At 42.6% G+C, this 21,627-nt stretch overlaps 1 protein-coding gene across 12 annotated transcripts in view; it reads left to right on the top strand.

The window, feature by feature from the left end:
- Nucleotides 1–366: 366 nt before the first annotated feature.
- The window catches only part of LOC140478155 (protein unc-13 homolog B-like), a 566,607-nt gene continuing 545,346 nt past the window's right edge, over nt 367–21,627 (top strand). For all 12 annotated transcript variants that reach the window (XM_072571666.1, XM_072571665.1, XM_072571670.1 and 9 more), the window contains exon 1: nt 367–577. In XM_072571666.1, coding sequence (XP_072427767.1) covers nt 556–577 — 22 coding nt within the window. In that variant the 5' untranslated portion in view covers nt 367–555. The remainder of the gene's footprint in view (nt 578–21,627) is intronic.

The raw sequence follows: 21,627 nt of genomic DNA, 5'->3' as shown, positions 1-21,627 counted from the left end.
TACAATCATTACTACCAACCAGAGAAAGACCAACCAACTCAGGTCTAGTTGCTCGGTCATGCAGTTAACTTAATGTTACTGCAATTCCTTGAGAAATTGAGTGCCAAGCTTTGCAGGATATGGTGTCCGGAAATGAAGAAGGGGCTGAACGTTTACCTGGAACGCGAAACGTTGGCCCCAGGAACGGCGCTGAGTTCCAATTGACGTCACTCACCTGACAAAGCTCGATCACGCGCTGAACGGCTCCGGCAGCCCCGCCCATTCCCCGCCCGCGTCCCTTCCTTATTGGCTAACCTCTAGGATGGAGCGCTTCACCATTAGTTGGAGCGGCGAGAACCCACCCTTTGCCCCGCCCCTCTATTTCCGCTTGTGGAATCAAGAGGTTCGTCAACATGGCGATGAGCTGTCATCCATCGCGCCGACACACACATAGTTACTTCGAGATGGTACGGGCGACGATGGGCGGACAGCGAGTGCTTCCACTCCATCAATAAAAAAAAGGTTTTTGTTGTTTTCAGCCTGGGTGCTAGGCGTTGAGGAGGACTTTGGTGCACTATGTCTCTACTTTGTGTGAGAGGTGAGTGTTGCTAAGGGGTGTGTTAGGGGGTGGGTGATTGGGGTGGAGAGGCCTGGGGCACAAATTGGGTGGTACCCACCCTGATGTCTTCCTGGCATCGGCTCGCCTGCTCCACGTAACCCATGGCAGTCGTTGGACTGAAAGTGTTTGTCGCCCCTCTTTTTGAACAAGTCAATCGACTTGTTGCTGTCGCATCCAGCACTTGTTTCTTTTTATTTTGAATTTTGTACACTTAAATTTAATCAATGTAACAGGTTTGACTGAAGTGTAGCTGTTTCTGCGGCAGGATCTACCTTTTCCCTAATCTCATCTTCCACCCCGTTTCGACTACGTGTTGGGAATTTTTCGATCAAGCTACTGGTTTATATTTCAAACTGTGGTAGTGAATAAAACTTTTCGTTTCGCAGATTGTATGTTACTTTCCCGATCTGAAATCTTTAACCAGAAGAATCAGTCCAGGATTTAAATACTAGTCTTTGGATCTCATCTGAGTGTATATGCTAGAATGTTATCTCCTATTATTGAAACAGGATGGGTGATGATCAAGTCCGTTTCTATGGTAATTGATCTAAAGCTTCCTCTTGGAAGGCAGCTATTGCAGCAGATAAGCGGATGGGATAAGCTATCAACGTTTGCAGCATAAATTGAAGGGTGTCGTCCGTTTGATGTACACGTGAGCTTTTCTAGATGAAGTGAGATCCAGTCAAGACTTGTATGATGGGAAGCCTCACTTAAACACAAAAGGATGAATAGACTTTAAATCAGTATATTTCTTTCCACTCTGACTTATGATTTGTGCTATTAGTCGAAAACTTTTTTTTAACAGTAACTGAAAGGTAATAGTGGGTATGCCTTTGGCCGCTGAGCTTGGCTGGGCAGAACGGTTTCAGTTTGCTTTTGTTCGCTTTGTTTTGGTTGTTTAATAAATGTTGGACATATGAAGAAACTTAGTATTGTTTTATTTTTTTTAAGACGCGGTGACTGAATGTAAGTGCAATTGTCATTTTACCCGCACAAACAAGACTTATTATTGCTAATGCTGATTTGTTCAGAGTAAAGACGCATATGGAACCCGATGCGTCCAATGCTTTAGGAACCGTCGCTCTCTAACCTGTTAAATGCTTTATTTTACTGTAGTTCTTATTTCATTATCCTAGTTAAAATATGTCATAATTTGCAAAGATTTCAGTATCATCCCTTTTTTAATTGGATTTTACAGCAATACAAAATCATTAAGTCTTTGCATATCTGTACTGTTCAGTATCGTGGGATACATTGGGTACCGGAAAAGGCATGAGGAGGAAAATAAACCACTGATTTTCATCTTGGGCCATATGTGGTGCTTCACTTTCCACCTGTTAAGTGACAATATCGCATTGCCATGTCTTCAGATTAGTTTGGAACTTGCCGTTTAATTGCACCTATAAATTCTCATTTTGACGAAGCAGTTAAACATTTCCGAAAATGTGGAAATGATGTTTTACTGTACACAATTTTGTTAGATATTGTTTTGCCCTAGGGTGTTCTATATGTCAGAAATTTAATTTCACCTTGTGATCATGAATGAGTTATCGAGATTTTCTGTTCTGCTCAACTGACGAGCAGTATTGTTACATCTTTGCATTCTTCTGTTCTCCCGTGAGCTACCCTTGGACCTAAGAAAATGTAGTTGGAACACACAAGTTGTCATTGTCAAGAACTGTCGCACTGAAAGAATAGTTTACCTACAGCTGAACTGCTGTATGACGGGGATTTTTCAACACATGTGTAACAACCTAGATGATTTGTTCTTTCATTCCCCAAGCTTTGTAGTTAGCTCACTTTGTTGTTCAGTGGTTTATCTAGTGGAAGAAAGGCATGGCTGGCTCTTGGAGTGAAAGGCTGAAAAGCAGAGCACTGAATTATAAGCAAAGTACTGAAGAAACTCAGGGGTTTGGCAGGATCTGTGGAAAGAGAAAATGTTCAGAAATGACTCTTCAGATATCCTGAGCTTTCCCCATCAATTTTTGTTTTAATTTCAGATTTCTAGCATCTTCAATACTTTGCTTTTAAGCAGTGGACAGATTCCAGTTATCAACCATTGATGCCACGGTGATATCAAAAAATAAATGAAGACACTAGGTACTGCAAAAGCTGTGGATTCTGCCAACATTCTGGCAATAATATTTGAAATAAATAAAACAAAGCACTGTGTGGATGCTGGAGATCTGAAACAAAAACAGATTGCTGGCAACTCCAGGTCTGACCGCACCTGTGGGGAGAAAGCAGAGATAATGTTCTGAGTCTGATTCTTCACTTGAGCTGCTGAGTTTTGCTAGCAATTTCTGCTTTTGAATAATATTTGAGACGTGTGTATCAGAACTAACTGCACCCCTAGCCAAGTTGTTCCAGTGCTTCTACAACACTGACATCTGGGAAATTTCCCAGATGTGTCTTGTACACAAAAAGCAGGACAGATTCAACCCAACCCAGCCAATTACTGCTCCATCAGTCCACATCAACATCTTCAGTAACGTGAAGGAAGGTATCATCAAAAGGTTAAGTGGCCTTTGCAAAGGAATTGCCTGTAACTGACTGGGTTTTCAAGGGCCTCTCAGCTCCTAACCTTGGTGCAAACATGGACAAAAGAGCTGAACTCCAGATGTAAGAGTGACTATCTTTGCTATTAAGGCTGTATTTAACTGAATACGCCATCAAGGAGCTCTAGCAAAACAGGAGTAACTGGGAATTGGGGAAAAGTCTATTGACTGGAGTCCTATCTAGCACAAAAGAAGGTGGTTAAGCTTGTTGGAGGTCAGTCATCTCAGCTGCAGGACAGCTGTGTAGAAGTTCATCAAGGTAGTGTCCCAGACCCAACCACCTTCAGCTGTCCACCAACAAGCTTGGCTTCATTAGAGGAACATCATGAGTGTTCAGCAGTATTCGTGTCGACTTCGATTTTGAAGCAGACCATATCCATATACAGCAAGACCTGGACAATGTCCAAGATTGGCCTGCCACATTGTAAGTAACATTTGTGCCATAAGTGCAGGCAATGACCATCTCCAACAAGAAACAATCTAACCATGGTCACTTGACCTTCAATGGCATCATGGCTTCTGGGCAGAGGAGATGACCTGGGTTGTGCAGTGAGAGAGGGACTCACTGAAATCCTTGTAAAGGGAGGAAGAGAGCTTCTTCAAGGAAGGCATCCTTGGTAAGAGGATTTGCAGTGGGTTAAAATCAACTAGGAGAAAGTGAGGACTGCAGATGCTGGAGATCAGAGCTGAAAAAAGTGTTGCTGGAAAAGTGCAGCAGGTCAGGCAGCAACCAAGGAGGAGGAGAATCGACGTTTTGGGCATGAGCCCTTCCTGAACTGAACTGGACTATGTTGTGCCCGACTGGGGCAGCACACTGGAAGTCAAGTCTCCTTTGTGGAGTCTTCACAAAAGTAAAAGGTTCCAAACAGTTTTTTTTTAAAATCCCTAATTTAACTGAGGTTTAAACACTGACCAGCTTTCTGTACTTAAAAAAAAAACCTATTTCCACAAGTAACTAGATTCCAGCAACAAGTAAATAACTTTTGAGTTCTTAGATATAATTTTCTAGTAATTAAAACACTAGTTTCACTTATGAACTCCTCATTTTTTATATACACACACAAAAATAAACCTGTTATGGACAGAAGGAAGAAATTGGGAAAACGTTTCAATGGTTCCAGTTCACAAGGTAATTCCTGTGATAACCACACTGCTGCTTCAGGTTTTTCCTTTTTTTTTGGATGCTTTGCACGATGAGCAGTTTGTTTGGTTCACTGTTAAAAGATAATCTGATTTATTGACTAAAGGTCACAGCTTGTAACAATGACCGAAGGAGAAATAAATTGATTTTCTATGGTTTTAAAGTGATATTGTCTGCAGAGAAAGAAGAACCCCATGACAGGTGGTGGTCTGAAGGCTTTGCTGTATCTTGTTCACAGATTGAAGCTGAGAACCAATCAGATTGTTGCCTTTGGCTATTGGTAACTAACTGCTCAAAAACCCGCAAAACCCGCAAACCCAATTTGCTCCTTGTCAGGTTCTCGGTGCCTGTCTATTATAACAAGGAATTTCAGGAATATGATGGAATGTTTCCCATTTGTATAGGCACAACACTAATAACACTGAAGATTGACCATATGGGATATATTGTCTTGTTTGGTACCCATCCACCATCGACCACCTCCAACATCCACACCCTTCATCACTGATGTTCATTGGCAGGATTGTGTACCACTTAGAATATCCACTACAGGAACTCACCAAGACTCCTTTGACTGCAACTTCTAACCTGTGATTTCTATCACCAAAACGGACAGAAGATGCATGGGAGCACCACAACCTGCAGGTTCCCTGCCAAGTCATATTCCATCTTGATGTGAAATTATATTGCTGTTTCTTCACTGTTGTTGGGTCAAATTTCTGGAGCTCCCTTGCTAATAGTACTCTGAATCTACTCCAAGGACTACAGCAGTTCAAGATGATGAAGTTGTTAGTTTACGACTCCCTTCTTGATGGCAATTGGGCAATTAAATGTCATCCTAACCAGAAACCTCAACATTCATTTGAAACAATAAAACACACGGTGGCTCAGTGGTTAGCATTGCTGCCTCACAGCACCAGGGTCCGAGGTTCGATTCCAGCCTCAGTTGACTGTATGGAGTTTGCACATTCTCCCCGTGTCTGTGTGGGTTTTCTCCAGGTGCTCCAGTTTCCTCCCACGGTCCAAAGATGTGCAGGCCAGGTGAATTGGCCATGCTAAATTGTCCATAGTGTTAGGTGCATTAGTCAGAGGGAAATGGATCTGGGTGGATTACTCTTCGGAGGGTCGGTGTGGACTGGTTGGACCGAGGGGCCTGTTTCCACACTGTAGGGAATCTTTAAAAAAAAAGAAATTATACAGAGTTTGTCTTTCCGTTATGACAGGTGCCTTTATCAGCCTTCTTAGGTCGTCCCTTGGGTTCCAAGATGATCCATTTCCTCTTTTGGTTTTAAGATAGCTGATCATCCCAGCATATGTTTAGAATTAAACACAGGCCTTCTGACCTAGAGGTAGGGACATTTTTGATTATGCCACATGTGCCCTCCCAGTATGTGTTAGATATTTTCAAATCATATGATGTTATTATGTACTTCTGGAGCAGATGGGACTTGAAGCTAGGATTCTTGACTCCGCTGCACTATAAGATCCCTGACCACCAATGTGTGATAGAAAACTCTTTCAAAATATGGGGCAGGAGGTTAGGTTGTGTTCCCGATAGTGTGGAAACAGGCCCTTCAGCCCAACAAGTCCACACTGACCCTCCAAAGAGTAACCCACCATGACCCATTCCCCTACCCTATATTTACTCCTGACTAATACATCTAACACTATGGTCAATTCACCTGACCAGCACATTTTTTTGGATCGTGGAAGGAAACTGGAGCACCGGAGGAAACCCTCGCAGACACAGTGAGAATGTGTAAATACCACACAGACAGTAACCTTAGGTGGGCATTGAACCCAGATCCCTGGCGCTGTGAGGCAGCAGTGCTAACACTGAGCCACCGTGTTGCCCCAGGAAGTGTTTGAACTGTTGGGTGAATGGGTAGTTGACTTAGAGCTTTGTGCACTGTCCCTGGCTTTTCAAGATAAGCTTCCTGAATAAAAGCTTCCCTATTTTAATACAAGACCAGTGTCTCCCAAGAGTTGACAGGGCTGCTTGATCCCTTCAAAGGCTCCTTTTTGGGAATGTTCAAAACTCTTTTTGCTGACCACCTGGGAGTCTCCTCTTGTCACTGTGTTCTGAGTAGAACTGTGTGTTCAGGCATTCAAATGACAATCCACTCTGCTTGGCAGACATTTGAGTGATTACCACCTTACTGCTGAGTACGTCATCTTGGGAAAAGACACTTGCTGTTGGACCATCTGCCACCAAATTATGAGACATGGTGGTGGAATAAAATGAATTGAATAGTACTTTGAAAGAGCAGGCTTAGTGAGTTGAATGGCTTCCATGATGTGATTCTGTGATTTCTTTATTTTGTAGAATCTGCTGATTGAATAACACACAAAATAATGTTAACATGTTGATGGTAATTCAATTTTTTGAGCCATAATGATAAGAGTATACTTTCAGGAGGTGGAACTGGTCTCATTAAGTAGTTCAGTAATTGTGTTATTAAAATATACATCCATTAGTGTACCAGTATTAGGCTACATTTAGGAATGTAAACAATTAGTGTCCAACCTAACAGTATGTTCTTTTTAAAAAAAAATGTTTTTTACTCTGAAGACTAATAGCTAAATTTAAGCAGTGGAGTCAGTAATAACATTTTGGCCACTTAATTTTTTGTGGTATTTTTAAGCTTACGTTGTGCGTTTTGCATGAAAAATTTTAAATGCTGTCTTTTGATGGACTCCGCTGAACAGAGCAAAACTATATTTTACATGTTTCAGGAAGGCATACATATATGCAGTTTCAAACTGAGTTTTAAGTCTGTTCCAGAAAGTTTTCTTAAAAGATTCTAGCTTCCTCAACGTGTAAATATGGAAATTTAGCATTCAGTTCTTCCTTTTAACACTGTATAATTCAAGATACACCAGATTGAAATCACAGCTGTGGTTGATAATGACAGTTGGGTTTCTTTTAGCTGTAAGTTTTCAATCTTGTCCAGGCTGTCAGATGCTGCCCCAGGTGGCTGTTGAAGTGCTTAGCTATTGGGAGAGACAAATAAGTGACAGGCTGCATATTTCAGGATTGCGATTCATCATACTTAAGACCAGCTGATCCTAAAGTAACACCATTGAGGACTATGGTTAGGTTTGTCATGACTAGTCCATCTTATTGGATTTGCCACTTCTGCTCCAAAATGAAGTAAATTCTTAAATTGGTGTTTTGTTGTCTTTTTAAAGGCCTTTTTAAAACTGTAGTGCCATTGTCCTCCAGCTTCATGGTTTTCAATTAAATTTGTATTGACATATATTTTACAAAGTTAGTCTGATCAAAACTAGGACTGAGCAGGTGCATTCAACCATGTCTCCATGTCTGGGCTAGGAAATGAAAATACTGGAGTCTGATTATTTAGAATTCATGATAAGACTTGCTCGAAAGCTTGTTTCTTTGACTTTCAAGTAGGACAGGAGTATGGCCCCTGTCACTGATTTCCTGGACATGATTGGGTTAAAATTGGATTAAAAGTTTTAATAAACTGGGTACAAGGCAAGTAATACCATTTAACAGACTTGAAATAGATCAGAATGCTCCATTTCTTAGTAGAGTGAGGCATTCAGCACAGGAAATTGGATTATTCAGCCTTTATGTGCAAGAACTTAAGTTGGAAGTGAGAAATTTGATTTAATAACTTCTGATCTCTACCTTTTTTCTAGTTATTTCAAATGTTGATGCATCCTTTGTACTTTGCCAGTTTTTAATGGTGGGGCATGATCATCTAAGCATGGTGTGGTTCAAAAGCGTATGTTGCTATGCAGTGTTTTGGTTTCAAGCATGTTATTGAAAAGTTGTTTTTAAAGGGACCATTATCTGGAATGTGGATGGATTATGCAGAAGTCATTTTTTTTAGATCACTTAGATTTTAGATTACTTACAGTGTGGAAACAGGCCCTTCGGCCCAACAAGTCCACACCGACCCGCCGAAGCACAACCCACCCATACCCCTACATTTACACTATGGGCAATTTAGCACGGCCAATTCACCTGGCCTGCACATCTTTGGACTGTGGGAGGAAACCGGAGCACCCGGAGGAAACCCACGCAGACACTGGGAGAATGTGCAAACTCCACACAGTCAGTTGCCTGAGGTGGGAATTGAACCCGGGTCTCTGGCACTGTGAGGCAGCAGTGCTAACCACTGTGCCACCGTGCCGCCCATCTGAATTGAAAAGCAGCAGAATTGCAGCTTAGTGTTTTACATGTTTCTTTATCTTTGCAAACATTTGTCATTTTAACATAAAAATAACAAAAAAATTTCTAGAAATAGTGTTCCTTCTAACAAGGCTCAATTTTGAAATTTCATTTGACTGTGATTATTTTACAATGGAACTGTTGTGATCCCAGAGAGACCGCAATAACTTGAGAATTTCTTATGTCTGCAATGAATTGTGCAAGGCATTACGTTTTAAGACTTCTAAATAATAGACAAATGAAAGGTTTTAATAATACCATTCAGAACTTGAGTGTTGCTGGCTGGGCCAGTATTTATTGCCTTTCCCTAGCGACCCTCGAAGTATGCTGCTTGGTTGAACCATGGCAGTTTGTTTTGGTTCAGGCATACCTATATGCTACTAGGAAGTGAGTTACAGGATTTTTGATCCAATGATATTTGATGAATGCTGATATACTTCCTAGTCAGGGTTGTGAGTATTCCCATGTATTTACTGCTTTTGTCTTTCTTGTGGGTTTGGAAGGTGCTCTCTAAGTCTATGATGGAGGGAGTGAATGAATGTGGGTATGATTGCAATCAAGCAGGCTGCTTTTTTTCTTGATAGTGCTGCTAGAGTGTTGGTGGAACTGCACTCACCAGGGCAGGTTGGGGGCATATTCAATCGTATTGTTGATTTTTGCCTTGCAGAGCATGGACTGCTTTAGGTTAGTCTGGAGCAATGATCTTCTGAGAGAGTGTATACGTGGATGATTGTGCTAGTGCCATTCCCAGCATTGAAGTCTGGTTTCAGAATTTACTGCTGCTCAGAGATTGTTTTGAGGTCTGTGCCGAGCGAAGTCAAAATTTTATAAGGAACATGTGTCAGGAAGTGTTATTTGCTGCAGGATTCCTAGTGTCTGACCTGCTCTTGTAGTCACAGTATTTCTTTATCAAAGGCAGTCACTTTTACCCCAACTCTATTCAAACATGGACAAAGGAGCTGAATTCTAAAGACCATAATGAAATCAGGAGTTGAGTGGCCCTGATGAAACCCAAAATGAGCAGATATGAGCAGGTTATTTCAAAACACATGCAGTTGAGAGCACTGTTGCTGATCCCATCTGTCACTTTGCAGATTGATTGAGAATAGAGTGATCATATGGTAGTAAGCTTGGTTGGATTTATCCTTTTTTTTGTGTAGAGGATCTTTCTGTGGATGTAGGTTTGTTCGCTGAGCTGGAAGGGTCGTTTTCAGATGTTTTGTCACCATACTAGGTAACATCTTCTTCAGTGAGCCTCTGGATGAAGCACTGGTGTGGTGTAGCCCACTTTCTATTTATGTGTTTGAGTTTCCTTGGGTTGGTGTTAGCATTTCCTCTGGTGACGGCATTTCCTGTTCTTTTGTTTTCCCCTCTGGGATGATAAATGGGATCCAAGTCAATGTGTTTTTGGAATGCCATGCTTCCAGGAATTCTCGTGCATGTCTGTTTGGCTTATCCTAGGATTCATGTGTTATCCCAGTCGAAGTGGTGACATTCCTTTTCTGAATGTAAGGATACCTGTGAGAGTGGGTCATGTCTTTTTGTGGCGAGTTGATGTTCATGTATCCTGGTGGCTAGTTTTCTGCCTGTTTGTCCAATGTAGTGTTTGTTACAGTTTTTGCAAGGTATTTTGTAAATAACATTTAGTTTTCCTTGTCTGTATAAGGTCTTTCAAGTTCATGAGCTGCAGTTTCAGTGGGTTGGTGGGTTTGTGGGATACCATGATACCAAGGGGTCTGGGTGTTCTGGCAGTCATTCCCAAGTTGTCTTTGCTATAGGGGAGAGTGGCTCAGGTTTCTGGATGTATTTTGTTTGCTTGTTTGGGCTTGTTGCTGAGAAATCTCCAGACTGTGTTTCCTTGGTATCATGGTAGCCCACAAGCCCACCAATACACTGAAACAACTTGAATGACCCTATACAGACAACAAGCAAAACTAACATCATTCACAAAATACCATGCAAGAATTGCAATAAACACTATATCGGACAAACAGGCAGAATACTAGCCACCATTGGATCATCAAATTAGCATTTGTTGAAGATTTTGAAAATGCTTTAGCCTTTTCTTTTGCATAAATGTGCTGGGCTCACGCATCATTTTATGATGGGGGGGAATACTTGTGGAACCACTTCGTCCAATGAGTTCTCATGCTGTCCACCACCATTCATGGCTTCATCAGCCATAATTCCTCCAGATCTTAGGTCTGATCCATTTGCTGTGGAGCCACTTCACCTGTCTAGCATTTGTGTGTGAAAACAGCACAAGCAGCAAGTAGTTTCACAGGTTCACACCTCATTTTTAAATATGCCTGCTGCTATTCCTGGCATGCCCCGGCACTCCTCATTGAATTGGTGTTTAATCCCCTTGCTTTATCGTAATGATAGCCAGGTTATGAGTTTGTAGATTGTGTCATACAGTTTTGCTGATGGCTCCAAGTGCAGACTTGTGAGAGTTGCTAGGTCTGTTAAGTCTGTGCGATTTTAGCATAATCAAGTGACACAATATGATGGAGGATATGTGAAGGCGGGTCTTTGTTTTCACAGGGACTGTGATTCTATGGTCGCTCTTAGTGATACTGTCGTAGATATATGCATCTGCAGCAGGCAGATCGCTGAGGACGAAGTCAAGTATATTTTTCCCTTTGGTTCCGTCACCAACTGCTGCAAAGCCAGTTTAGGGGCTATGTCCTTCTAGGACTTGACCAGCTTGGTCACTGGCAAGCCACTCTCTGTAGTCATTGAAGTCCCTCAAACAGTCCATTCTGCAGCCTTGCCACCTTCAGTGTTTTCTCCACTTGGTGTTCAATGTTGAGTTCTGACTCATCACCTGATGGAGGCACAGAATGTGATAATGAGTGAGAGGTTTTCTTGCCCACGTTTGAGCAAGATAGCTTTATTCTGACTTGTGTGCCATTGTTCTACCACCATTGTCTATAGTGCCTGTATGTCTAAGGATGGTGATGATGTCGTTTGGGGCTTGTCTGCAAGGTATGATTTCACAAGTGTCAGGATGTTGTTTGGGTGATCTGTCTCACAGCCTAGTCAATTTTGGCACTAGCCCCTCTGTTGATAAGTAGGACTTTGCAGCTTTGATCAAACTGAGTTTGCCATTGTTGTTTGTGGTGCCTTAAAATGCCAGGTGGTCTGTCCAGTTTCATTGCTTTTTTTCAGAATTTTTAGATGTTGATCAAATTGAAAGGCTTGCAACGGCAATTAAGAGCCAATCACATTGATGTAGGCTGAGGAGGCAAATACAATAGTTTTCCTTGCCTAAGGGGCATTAGTAAACCACATGGGATTTTATGATAGTGGTATCATGGTCGTCGATATTTTGAAAATACTTTTGAGAAATGTTTCTTTACAAAGTTATAAATTACCAAAATATAACAGTATAAAATTATAACAACAATAACAATAGAGTCATAGAGATGTACAGCATAGAAACAGACCCTTCGGTCCAACATGTCCACGCTGACCAGATATCCCAACCCAATCTAGTCCCACCTGCCAACACCCAGCCCATATCACTCCAAACCCTACCTGTTCATATGCCTATCCAAATGCCTTCTAAATGCCTCCACCACATCCTCTGGCAGCTCATTCCATACACGTACCACCCTCTGCGTGTAAAAGTTGCCCCTTAGATCTCTTTTATATCTTTCCCCTTTCACACTAAACCTATGTCCTCTAGTTCTGGACTCCCCCACCCCAGGGAAAAGACTTTGTCTATTTATCCTGTCCATGCCCCTCATAATTTTGTAAACCTCTATAAGGTCACCCCTCCGCCTTCGACGCTCCAGGGAAAACGGCCCCAGCCTGTTCAGCCTCTCCCTATAGCTCAAATCCTCCAACCCTGGCAGCATCCTTGTAAATCTTTTCTGAACCCTTTCAAGTTTCACAACATCTTTCCGATAGGAAGGAGACCATAATTGCACGCAATATTCCAACAGTGGCCAAACCAGTGTCCTGTACAGACGCAACATGACCTCCCAACTCCTGTACTCAATAGTCTGACCAATAAAGGAAAACATACGAAATGCCTTCTTCACTATCCTATCTACCTGCGATTCCACTTTCAAGGAGCTATGAACCTGCACTCCATGGTCTCTTTGTTCAGCAACACTCCCATGGACCTTACCATTAAGTGTATAAGTCCTGCTAAGGTTTGCTTTCCCAAAATGCAGCACCTCGCATTTATCTAAATTAAACTCTATCTGCCACTTCTCAGCCTATTGGCCCATCTAGTCCAGATCCTGTTGTAATCTGAGGTAACCCTCTTCGCTGTCCACTACACCGCCAATTTTGGTGTCATCTGCAAACTTACTAACTGTACCTCTTATGCTCCCATCCAAATCATGTATGTAAAAGACAAAAAGTAGAGTGCCCAGCACTGATCCTTGTGGCACTCCACTGGTCACAGGCCTCCAGTCTGAAAAACAACCCTCCACCACCACCTTCTGTCTTCTACCTTTTGAGCCAGTTCTATATCTGGTCTATCGTTCCCTGGCTTGTCTTTACCGTCCTTCTTAAACGGTGGCACCACATTAGCCAACCTCCAGTCTTCCGGTACCTCTCCTGTGACTATAGATGATACAAATATCTCAGCAAGAGACCCAGCAATCACTTCTCTAGCTTCCCACAGAGGTCTCGTGTATACCTAATCAGGTCCTGGGGGTTTATCCACTTTTAACTGTTTCAAGACATCCAGCACTTCCTCCTCTGTAATCTGGACATTTTGCAAGATGTCACCATCTATTTCCCTACAGTCTATATCTTCCATGTGCTTTTCCACAGTAAATACTGATGCAAAATATTCATTTAGTATCTCCCCCATTTTCTGTGGCTCCACACAAAGGGCAATAAACTACTACCCTACTCAACCGAACACATCAAAACTATACTCGCAACAGATCAATAAATAAATAACACCACTCAGCACAATAAAACCAAAGCTCCCAACCATCGAGAGCATTAATTATTACACCCACATTTATTTGAAATTCTTCTTCTCAGAGCATCAGGTTCACTAAAACTAGCCATCATAGCTAAATGAAGGCCCTAATTAAAATGGCAGACAAATCTGCTTTCAGGAAATTCAAAAAGGGCTGCCTTGTCTTCCAAAAATATTCATTATATTTGGTGCACCATATTTGTGACAAAATCCTAAGGTTTTCCATAATTAACTTGCACCAGCCTGACAGGCCTGGGCATTTCTCAGACACCCAGCACATCAAAATGTTCTTCCTTGCACAAAAAAATGAGGATGCTACAAAGCTTTTTCCCATGTACATCTAAGGATGGTAAGTTCAGCAAGTCCAGGAGAAGAGAGACCTGGTCTACCTTAACTTTGGTCCCCAAGACACACACTCTATTACTCCTGCCACAGTGCTCAAATACCTACAAAGTTTGTGACATGACCAAAAACAATGAGTGAGGGTACCTATGCTTATTTTACATTTGGGGCACATTGGAGATGCTTCCTTTGAAAATTTTGCAGGACTACCTGGGGTCAAATGAACCCTGTGAAGAACTTTCAACTGCATGATGTGTGTCCTGTTACAGATTGAGATCTTTCTCAAGTTCTCACAAATGTCCTCCAATGTCTTGGAGGAGATCTCAACTCTTTTTCTCCCAGACCTCTCGAGCATTCCCTAGCTGTCCTCATCTTATCCATAAAAGCAAACTAGTAAGAGGGCACTTCGCCTGGGAGGCCGCAATATCCAACCATATTGATGTTGGGTCCTCACAAGCCCAGTCACTCAAAAGACAGAAGGGAGCTGAGTTGGTATCTCTTAATATCTTGGGAAGTCTACTCCTCCCAGTCCTTGGGGTAGTTGCAATTTGGCAAAGGTAATGAGAACGCCAGTGATGCCAAATAAAAGAACTCAACCAGCCAGTAAGTTTCTGCAGTGATTGCCTGGGAAACATCAGAGGGAGCAGTCGCATGGGAGAGAACAAATGAGGAAGGGTATTCATTTCAATAAGGGCTATTCAACCTAGCCAGTTTATTAGGAGAGTCTCCCATCTTTCCATTTTTGAAGATCTTGTTTAATTTTGCCAAGCAAGTGAACAAAATTAGTCTCAAATGATCAAAGGTGGGAGTAACAAAAATACTTAATGAACCCCCCCCCCCAACTGTGACCATTTAAAAAGAAATTGTGATTTACCCTCAGTGTCAGGTATTTCCCGAAGACCCCACCATGGGCATAGCCTCTGACTTTGCAACATGATCTTATATCCCGAGAAAGCCAAATAAATTAATACATTGTATTAAATGGGATACAGAAACTGCCAGGTTGAATAAGAAGAGGAGAACATTATGTGCGGATAATGTGATCTTTTTACCTTTTGATTTCACTTCTGGGGCAGCTATGTTAGGGTCCTTAAGGATGGTCTCTGTCAGTGGCTCAATCACCAACATCAAGAGTCGAGTTGAGAGAGGACAACCTTACCGACTGCTTCTACCAAATCTGAAATTACTGGATCTTACACCATTTATAAGAACCGAAGCCAGAGGATCACTATACCGGACCTCCATCCATCTGACAAAAATCTCACCGAGATCAAACACTTCCAGGGTGTAAAAAAGATATGGCCACTCCACCCGATCGAATGCCTTCTCTGCGTCGAATGAGATCACTAATCCCTGAACCGATCTATCCTGATGCACTTGTATTCAGTAATCTTCTAATATTGTTGGAGGATCTGCAGCCCTTGATAAAACCCACCTGGTCCTCCTTAACAATATCGTCTCTAAACTTAACTCAAGAATTGTAGACAAAAGTTTTGAAGTCTGAATTTAGCGAGATAGGCCTATACTGAGCACAGTCTTCTGGGATCTTCCCTTTCTTGAGGATGAGAGAGATATTAGCCTGTCTTGGAGATGGTTGGAGGCAGTCATGACTGTATGAATAGTTGTACATATCCAGCATCGGCCTTGATGATATATTTAGATATTGCTTACAGAATTCACTAGGGAGACCATCAGGGCTGGACGCCTTCCCACTTTGGAGCTGATTTACTGCCTCCTGTATCTCTTGCACTGTTAAGGAGGCATTAAGAAGAGACGTCTGCTCAGAGGTCACACCTGGAAGGTCCAGGTACTTAAAAGAATCCATCTTCGCCAACCTATCCTCTCAATGTTCCAAATAGTATAGTTCGGAGTAAAATCTCCGAAATGCAGCATTGATCTCTTTAGAATCGCAAGGAGGAATCCCAACGTCTTCTCTGATTGATGTAATAGATTGAGGGGTGTTCCTTTACTGGGCCAGATATGCCAGGTTTTTGCCCGACCTATCACCATGCTCATACAACCTTTGTTTCACAAAAGAGATTTCACTTTTTGCTGTCTGAGCATGGAATGCCAAGTAGCCCTGAGAGCTGTGACTCACTGCAGTTTAGTCACGAATGAACTATCAAAATATGCTGTCTTGGCTACCTTCAAACGTACCTTGAGCAGACATGGCTGCCCTCCCTCCTGTCGTTTTCGAGTGGCCGAGTAAGAGATAATTATCCCTGTAGCTCTCCCAGAGTGTAGACTGGTTGCTAGCTGTACCCGAATTAATGGCCAGGAACGCTTTGAACTCACTGGAAGTACTGAATAAACTTAGTATCCTTGAGAATAAAAGGATCATTTGCCAATGCCACGAACCTGTTCCATTGTCCGTAATCTCGATTTCCAATCACGCAGCAATACATTTGGAAATGGCAGTATTTCCTATTGTACATGACATCACCGAATCCAGAAAAACCGAGGGGACTTTTTAAAAAAAAGTCAATGCTCGTATGACACTTGTGTGGATTAGAAAAAATGGGCAGTCCCTAATCATTGGGTGGAGACATCTCCAAACATCCACCAGCCCCAATTCCACGCATAAGTCAACCAGTTACTTAAATTGCAGAGAAAGGTTTTGGGGGGCCTTTAGACATTCTATCCGTGGAGTCCACGCGACAGTTAAAATCTCCCCCTATGATAGTATGCCACGTTCCAAGGATAATCAGTTTGGAGAGTGCATCGGTCAGGAATTCAAGGGGATGTGCTGGGGGGCAATAGACATTTTAGAATGTCATGTTCTTAACCATGTATTAAGGACTAAACCACCCATACCCAGCTTTAAAGTGACCTAATAACTTAATTGGCAGATTCTTCTGAACAAGTATAGCCACTCCCCTGCTCTTAGTGTTAAATTCAGATGTTCTTTATCAAGGTGGGTTTCCTGTAAAAGGGCAATATCAATTCTTTCCTTGAGACTTGAGCATCTTTTTATTCTTGACTGGCGAGTGACTCTTCTTACTATTCCAGGTGCACCAATTAAGAAGAAAATTAGCTATATCCCTCTATAACAACCCTTGAACCAGAGAGGAAGAACTCTACATCCCGTGTGCCGAGTATAAATAAATAGAACCTCCGAGAGCCTAGAAAATACACATACTAAAGCTATATTAACGAAGCTCTCAAAAACTACATCTTCTAAAAACCAACAAACTAAACCAAATATGAAATACAAAACAAAAACTTGATTGGATACTCCACCCTGTTATGAACAAAGAAATTAAAAGTGAGCATTCCACCCATCCCTAGCCATACATTGACCTCAATTAACATTGGAAAAAATTCAACAATACTTCCTGTAATAAAAAGGTACACAAGGGAAAAAAGGAAAGAAGAAAAAAAAAACCATGTCCATGCCTTTTGGACCATTCAGTCTATTTTAAAGCATCCAGAAAGTTGTTTTCGCTTTTTCTGGTTATTCAAATAAGCACACAGACCCCTCATGGTTGAAACGGTGCACTGTGGGGTACCTTGCAGAGTTCTGAATACCAAGATACCTCCATCTCCTCTCACCTCATCAAAGGACCTCCTCTTGTAGATCATGGCCGCAGAAAAGCCCTTGAAAAACATAATCTTGGATCCTTTGTAAATTAGGGCCGATGAATGCTTCCAAGTGATCTCGAGGCTTCCATTACCTTGTATTGTCTGTATAACACTTAAATCTCAATAGGATGGATAGGGGTGCTGGTCCAAACTGGGCCTGTGCACCGCAACCTGCTGAGCTCTATTGATCTTCAGACAGCCCCTCCCAGCCAAGAAATCGTGGCAGCCAGTCTTCAAAGAAGCTGGCTGGCTGCTCGCCTTCCTCTCCCTCCAGCAACCTGACAACCTGGATGTTATTTCTTTAATCTCTATTTTTTGAGGTCATCGACCTGCTCCATTAAGGCCTGTACCTACTTCTTGAGGGCCTTAATCTGTCCCACTGAGGACGTGACCTTGATCTCCGCCACAGTCTGCCGCTTGACCTCCTCCACTTGCTTTCCAAGTCTTTCCAGCTCCTGTATATGCTTCTGTAAACATGGCCGAGATCATTTCCAGCCTGGTGCGATTTTCTTGGATTGATACTTCAGCCTCCTCCCAGAGCTTCACCAACTCCTCAGCCAAGCCTTGTTGAGTAGATGAGTCTATTGTGGTTTCAGAGGATGCCAAAGCTGAGGCCGCAGGCTTGTCTGATGCTGCAAGGGAATATCTGCATGTTGCTATTTATTCAGTCCTTTGCCTCCAGTCATCTTCCCTTGCGAGGAAAAAAAGGTATGTAGCAATTCTACCAATATTTAATTATAGGTTTTTCTCCAAAATAGCTTAGGTGGGGGGGTGTAAAAGCACCACTTCACCCGAGTTATCTGCCTTGCTGAGCTCTGCATCACCTGTTAGATCTCCATCATCTTGGATCCCCCTCATCAATATTCTTTTCAGTTGCTAGATTTATATTGACCATTGAATTAACATTGAAACGTTACTTGGGCAACAAATGCCATCATAGAGGTGTTTTCCACATCTAATAACTGCAAATTCTACACCACATTTAATGCTGTTTGCCATGCTCTTGGCAAACACACAGTCTCCTACTAAAGTCCCAAAGTGCCAAACTAAGCTTCCCATGTTCAAAAGACTGTCTTATCCCTACTTACCAGGAAGAGTTTTCAAGTGACGTATTTCAAAGTCCCTTTGCTCTATCAAGGAACCTTAAAAAAAATTGGAAGAGAAGTAAGCCATTCAACCTTTCAAAGAGGAGAAAGTGATGATGCTGGAGATTAAAGTTAAGAGTGTATTGCTGGGAAAGCACAGCAGATCAGGCAGCATCCGTGGAGCAGGAGAATCAATGTTTCAGGCATAAGTCCTTCATCAGGAATGAGGTGTGTGGGTCGGGGCTGAGACGTAAATGGGAGGGGGTGGAGTGGCAAATAGGTGGGTGAAGGTGGGGGAAAAGGTAGGTTAGATGGGGGAGTGATGTCCAGGTCCAGAGGGCGGTGCCAGGTTGCAGGCTTGGGACAGGGATAATGTGGGGGAAGGGGAAATGACGAAGCTGTTGAAATCCACATTTATCCTGTGTGGTTGCAGGGTCCCAAGGCGGAATATGAGGCATTCCTCCTCCAGGTGACGGGTGGTTATGGTTTGGCAGTGGAGGAGGCCCAGGACTTGCATGTCCTTGACTGAGTGGGATGGGGAGTTGAAGTGTCCAGCCCTAGGGCGGTGGGGTTGGTGGGTACAGGTGTTCTAGAGATGTTGTCTGAAGCGATCCGCAAGAAGGCATCCTGTCTCCCTGATGTTAAGAAGATCACACCGGGTGCAATGGATGCAGTAGATGACATTGGTAAATTTCAGATGGATGTGGAAGGATCTCTTGGGGCCTTGGATGGAGGTGAGAGGAGTCGCGTGGGCGCAGGTTTTGCACTTCCTGAGGTGGCAGGGAAAGGCACCAGGAGTGGGGTGTGGGCTGGTGGGGATGTGGACCTGACAAGGGAGTTGCGGAGGGAATGGTCTCTCTGGAAAGCTGATAGGCGTAGGGAGGGAAATATTTCTTGTGGGGTCCATTTGGAGATGGTGGAAATGGCAGAGGACAATGCGGTGTATGTAGAGGTTCGTGGGTTGGAAAGTGAGAACCAGGGGCATTCTGTCCTTGTTGTGTTGAGAAGGGTGGGGTTCAAGGGTGACTTTTCAAGCCCACTCCTCCATTCATAATGATCATGGCTGGTCATCCAACGGGAGTTCCCTGTTCCTGCTTTCTCCGCATACCCTTTAATCCCTTTAACCCTAAGAAGGATATCAAACTCCTTCTTGAAAATGTTGAGTGTTTTGGCCTTAACTGCTTTCTCTGACAGAATTCCATATGCTCCCCACTCTCCACATGAAGGAATTTCTCTTATCAGTCCTCTTAGAAGTTTATAAATTGTCCCTCTCATTCTTCTAAACTCCACTGAATATTGTTGTAACCAATCTCTAGTCTCTCTTCATAGCCTTTTGATTGTGTCTTTACTTCTAGTAACAAGGCATCCTCTGTCAACTCCTCTGCCTTTTAAGTCTCACTAAATTCAAGTTGGGAGGTCATATTGCAATTGTACAGGACATCGGTTAGGCTGGTTTTGGATTACTGCTGCAATTTTGGTCTCACTGCTATAGGAAGAATGGCGTGAAACTTGAAAAGGTTCAGAAAAGATTTTTAAGGATGTTGCCAGGGTTGGACGGTTTGAGCTATAGGGAGAGGTTGAATAGATGACAGCTATTTTCTCTGGAGCGTTGGAAATTGATGGGTGACCTTAGAGAGGTTTTTAATAAATATTTTTATTGAAAACCTTTTTGAATCTTTCCCAAAAAAACCATCAAAACAGAAAGAAGGCAGTACAACAAAGCCATACCACGGTACATTGTTATTGAACAACCTACCATTCTACCAGAACAAACATATCTACTTAACTTAAACTACATTACAAACATATTAAATAAATACTAACTTAAACTAAATTCAAATAAATTAAATAATATCTCACTACTTTATTCTGTCTCAGTCATCACACCTCCACTGAGGCTTCCATCCCTGGGAGCACCATCTACAATACTCGGATTCTTTTCTCCCCCAGTCTCCTCCTCCTGGGGCCCCACGGGCAGATCTTAGAGGTTTATAAAATCATGAGGGGCATGGATAAGGTAAATTGGCAAGGTCTTTTCCACGGGGTTGGGTGGGGGTTGCACGGGGGAGTACAAAACTAGAGGGCATAAGTTTTAAGGTCAGAGGGGCAAGATGTAAAAGGGACCAAAGGGTCAACTTTTCCATGCAAAAGGTGTGTGCATGGAATGAGCTGCCAGAGGAAGTGGTGGAGGCTGGTACAATTACAAGATTTAAAAGACATCTGAATAGGAAGGGTTTAGAGGAGTATGAGTCAAATGCTGGCAAATGGGACTAAATTAATTTAGGGTATCTGGTTGGCATGGGTGAGTTGGACTGAAGGGTTTGTTTACATGCTGTACGTCTCTATGACGATAAGTTCAGTCTCTTGAAGCATGATTGGTTCTTGTTTGCATTCTGTTTGGTCCTTAAAACAGTTTGTCCCTCTGCACGATACAGCAGACAGTGTTTTCCCCATCCAGATCTCTGTGTCTGACGAAGAGTCTGTTCAATAAGACCAGCTGCTTTTGTTATATTTATATAAAGATGTGAAAACTAGCAAGTGAATTTTAGCTGAGGTCACTGCCTCCGGAATTTAAATCCAGATAAATGAGATATGATGCATTCGGGCAAAATGAACAAGGCAAGGGTACTTGTGTGAACAGAAGGACCGTGGGAAGTGCAGAGGAACATTTGGTGTGCATTTATACCAGCCCCTAAAGGCATTAGGTCCGGTAGATAGAATGGTTAAAGAGGCATATGGGATAGTTGCCTTTGTTGGCCTAGGCATAGAGTTTAAGAGCAGTGAGGTTATGCTGGAATTGTATAAAATGTTGGTTAAGCCACAGCTAAAGAATTGTATGCAGTTCTGGGATCCACATGATAGCAGGGATGTGATAGCTCTGGGGAGGGTGCAGAGGCAATTTACCAGGCTGATGGCTTGAGCTGGAGAATTGTCATAAAGAGAGATTTGACAGACAGTTAGTTTCCTTGGAGTAGAGGAGATTGAGAGGGGACATGACTGAAATGCATAAAAATGAGGGGCATAGATAAAGTAGACAGAAATAAACTTTTCCCCTTTTGGTGGAAGGATCAATGATGAGGGGCGTACATTCAAGGTTGAGGCAGTAGATTTAGAGGATTTGGAAGGAAAACTTTTTCACCCAGAGGATGGTGGCAATCTTGAGCTGAGT

Source organism: Chiloscyllium punctatum, chromosome 1 (genome assembly GCF_047496795.1).
Source record: "Chiloscyllium punctatum isolate Juve2018m chromosome 1, sChiPun1.3, whole genome shotgun sequence".
NCBI lineage: Eukaryota > Metazoa > Chordata > Chondrichthyes > Orectolobiformes > Hemiscylliidae > Chiloscyllium > Chiloscyllium punctatum.
The sequence above is the reverse complement of the archived record's forward strand: the minus strand, read 5'-3'. Positions and strand labels throughout refer to the sequence as shown.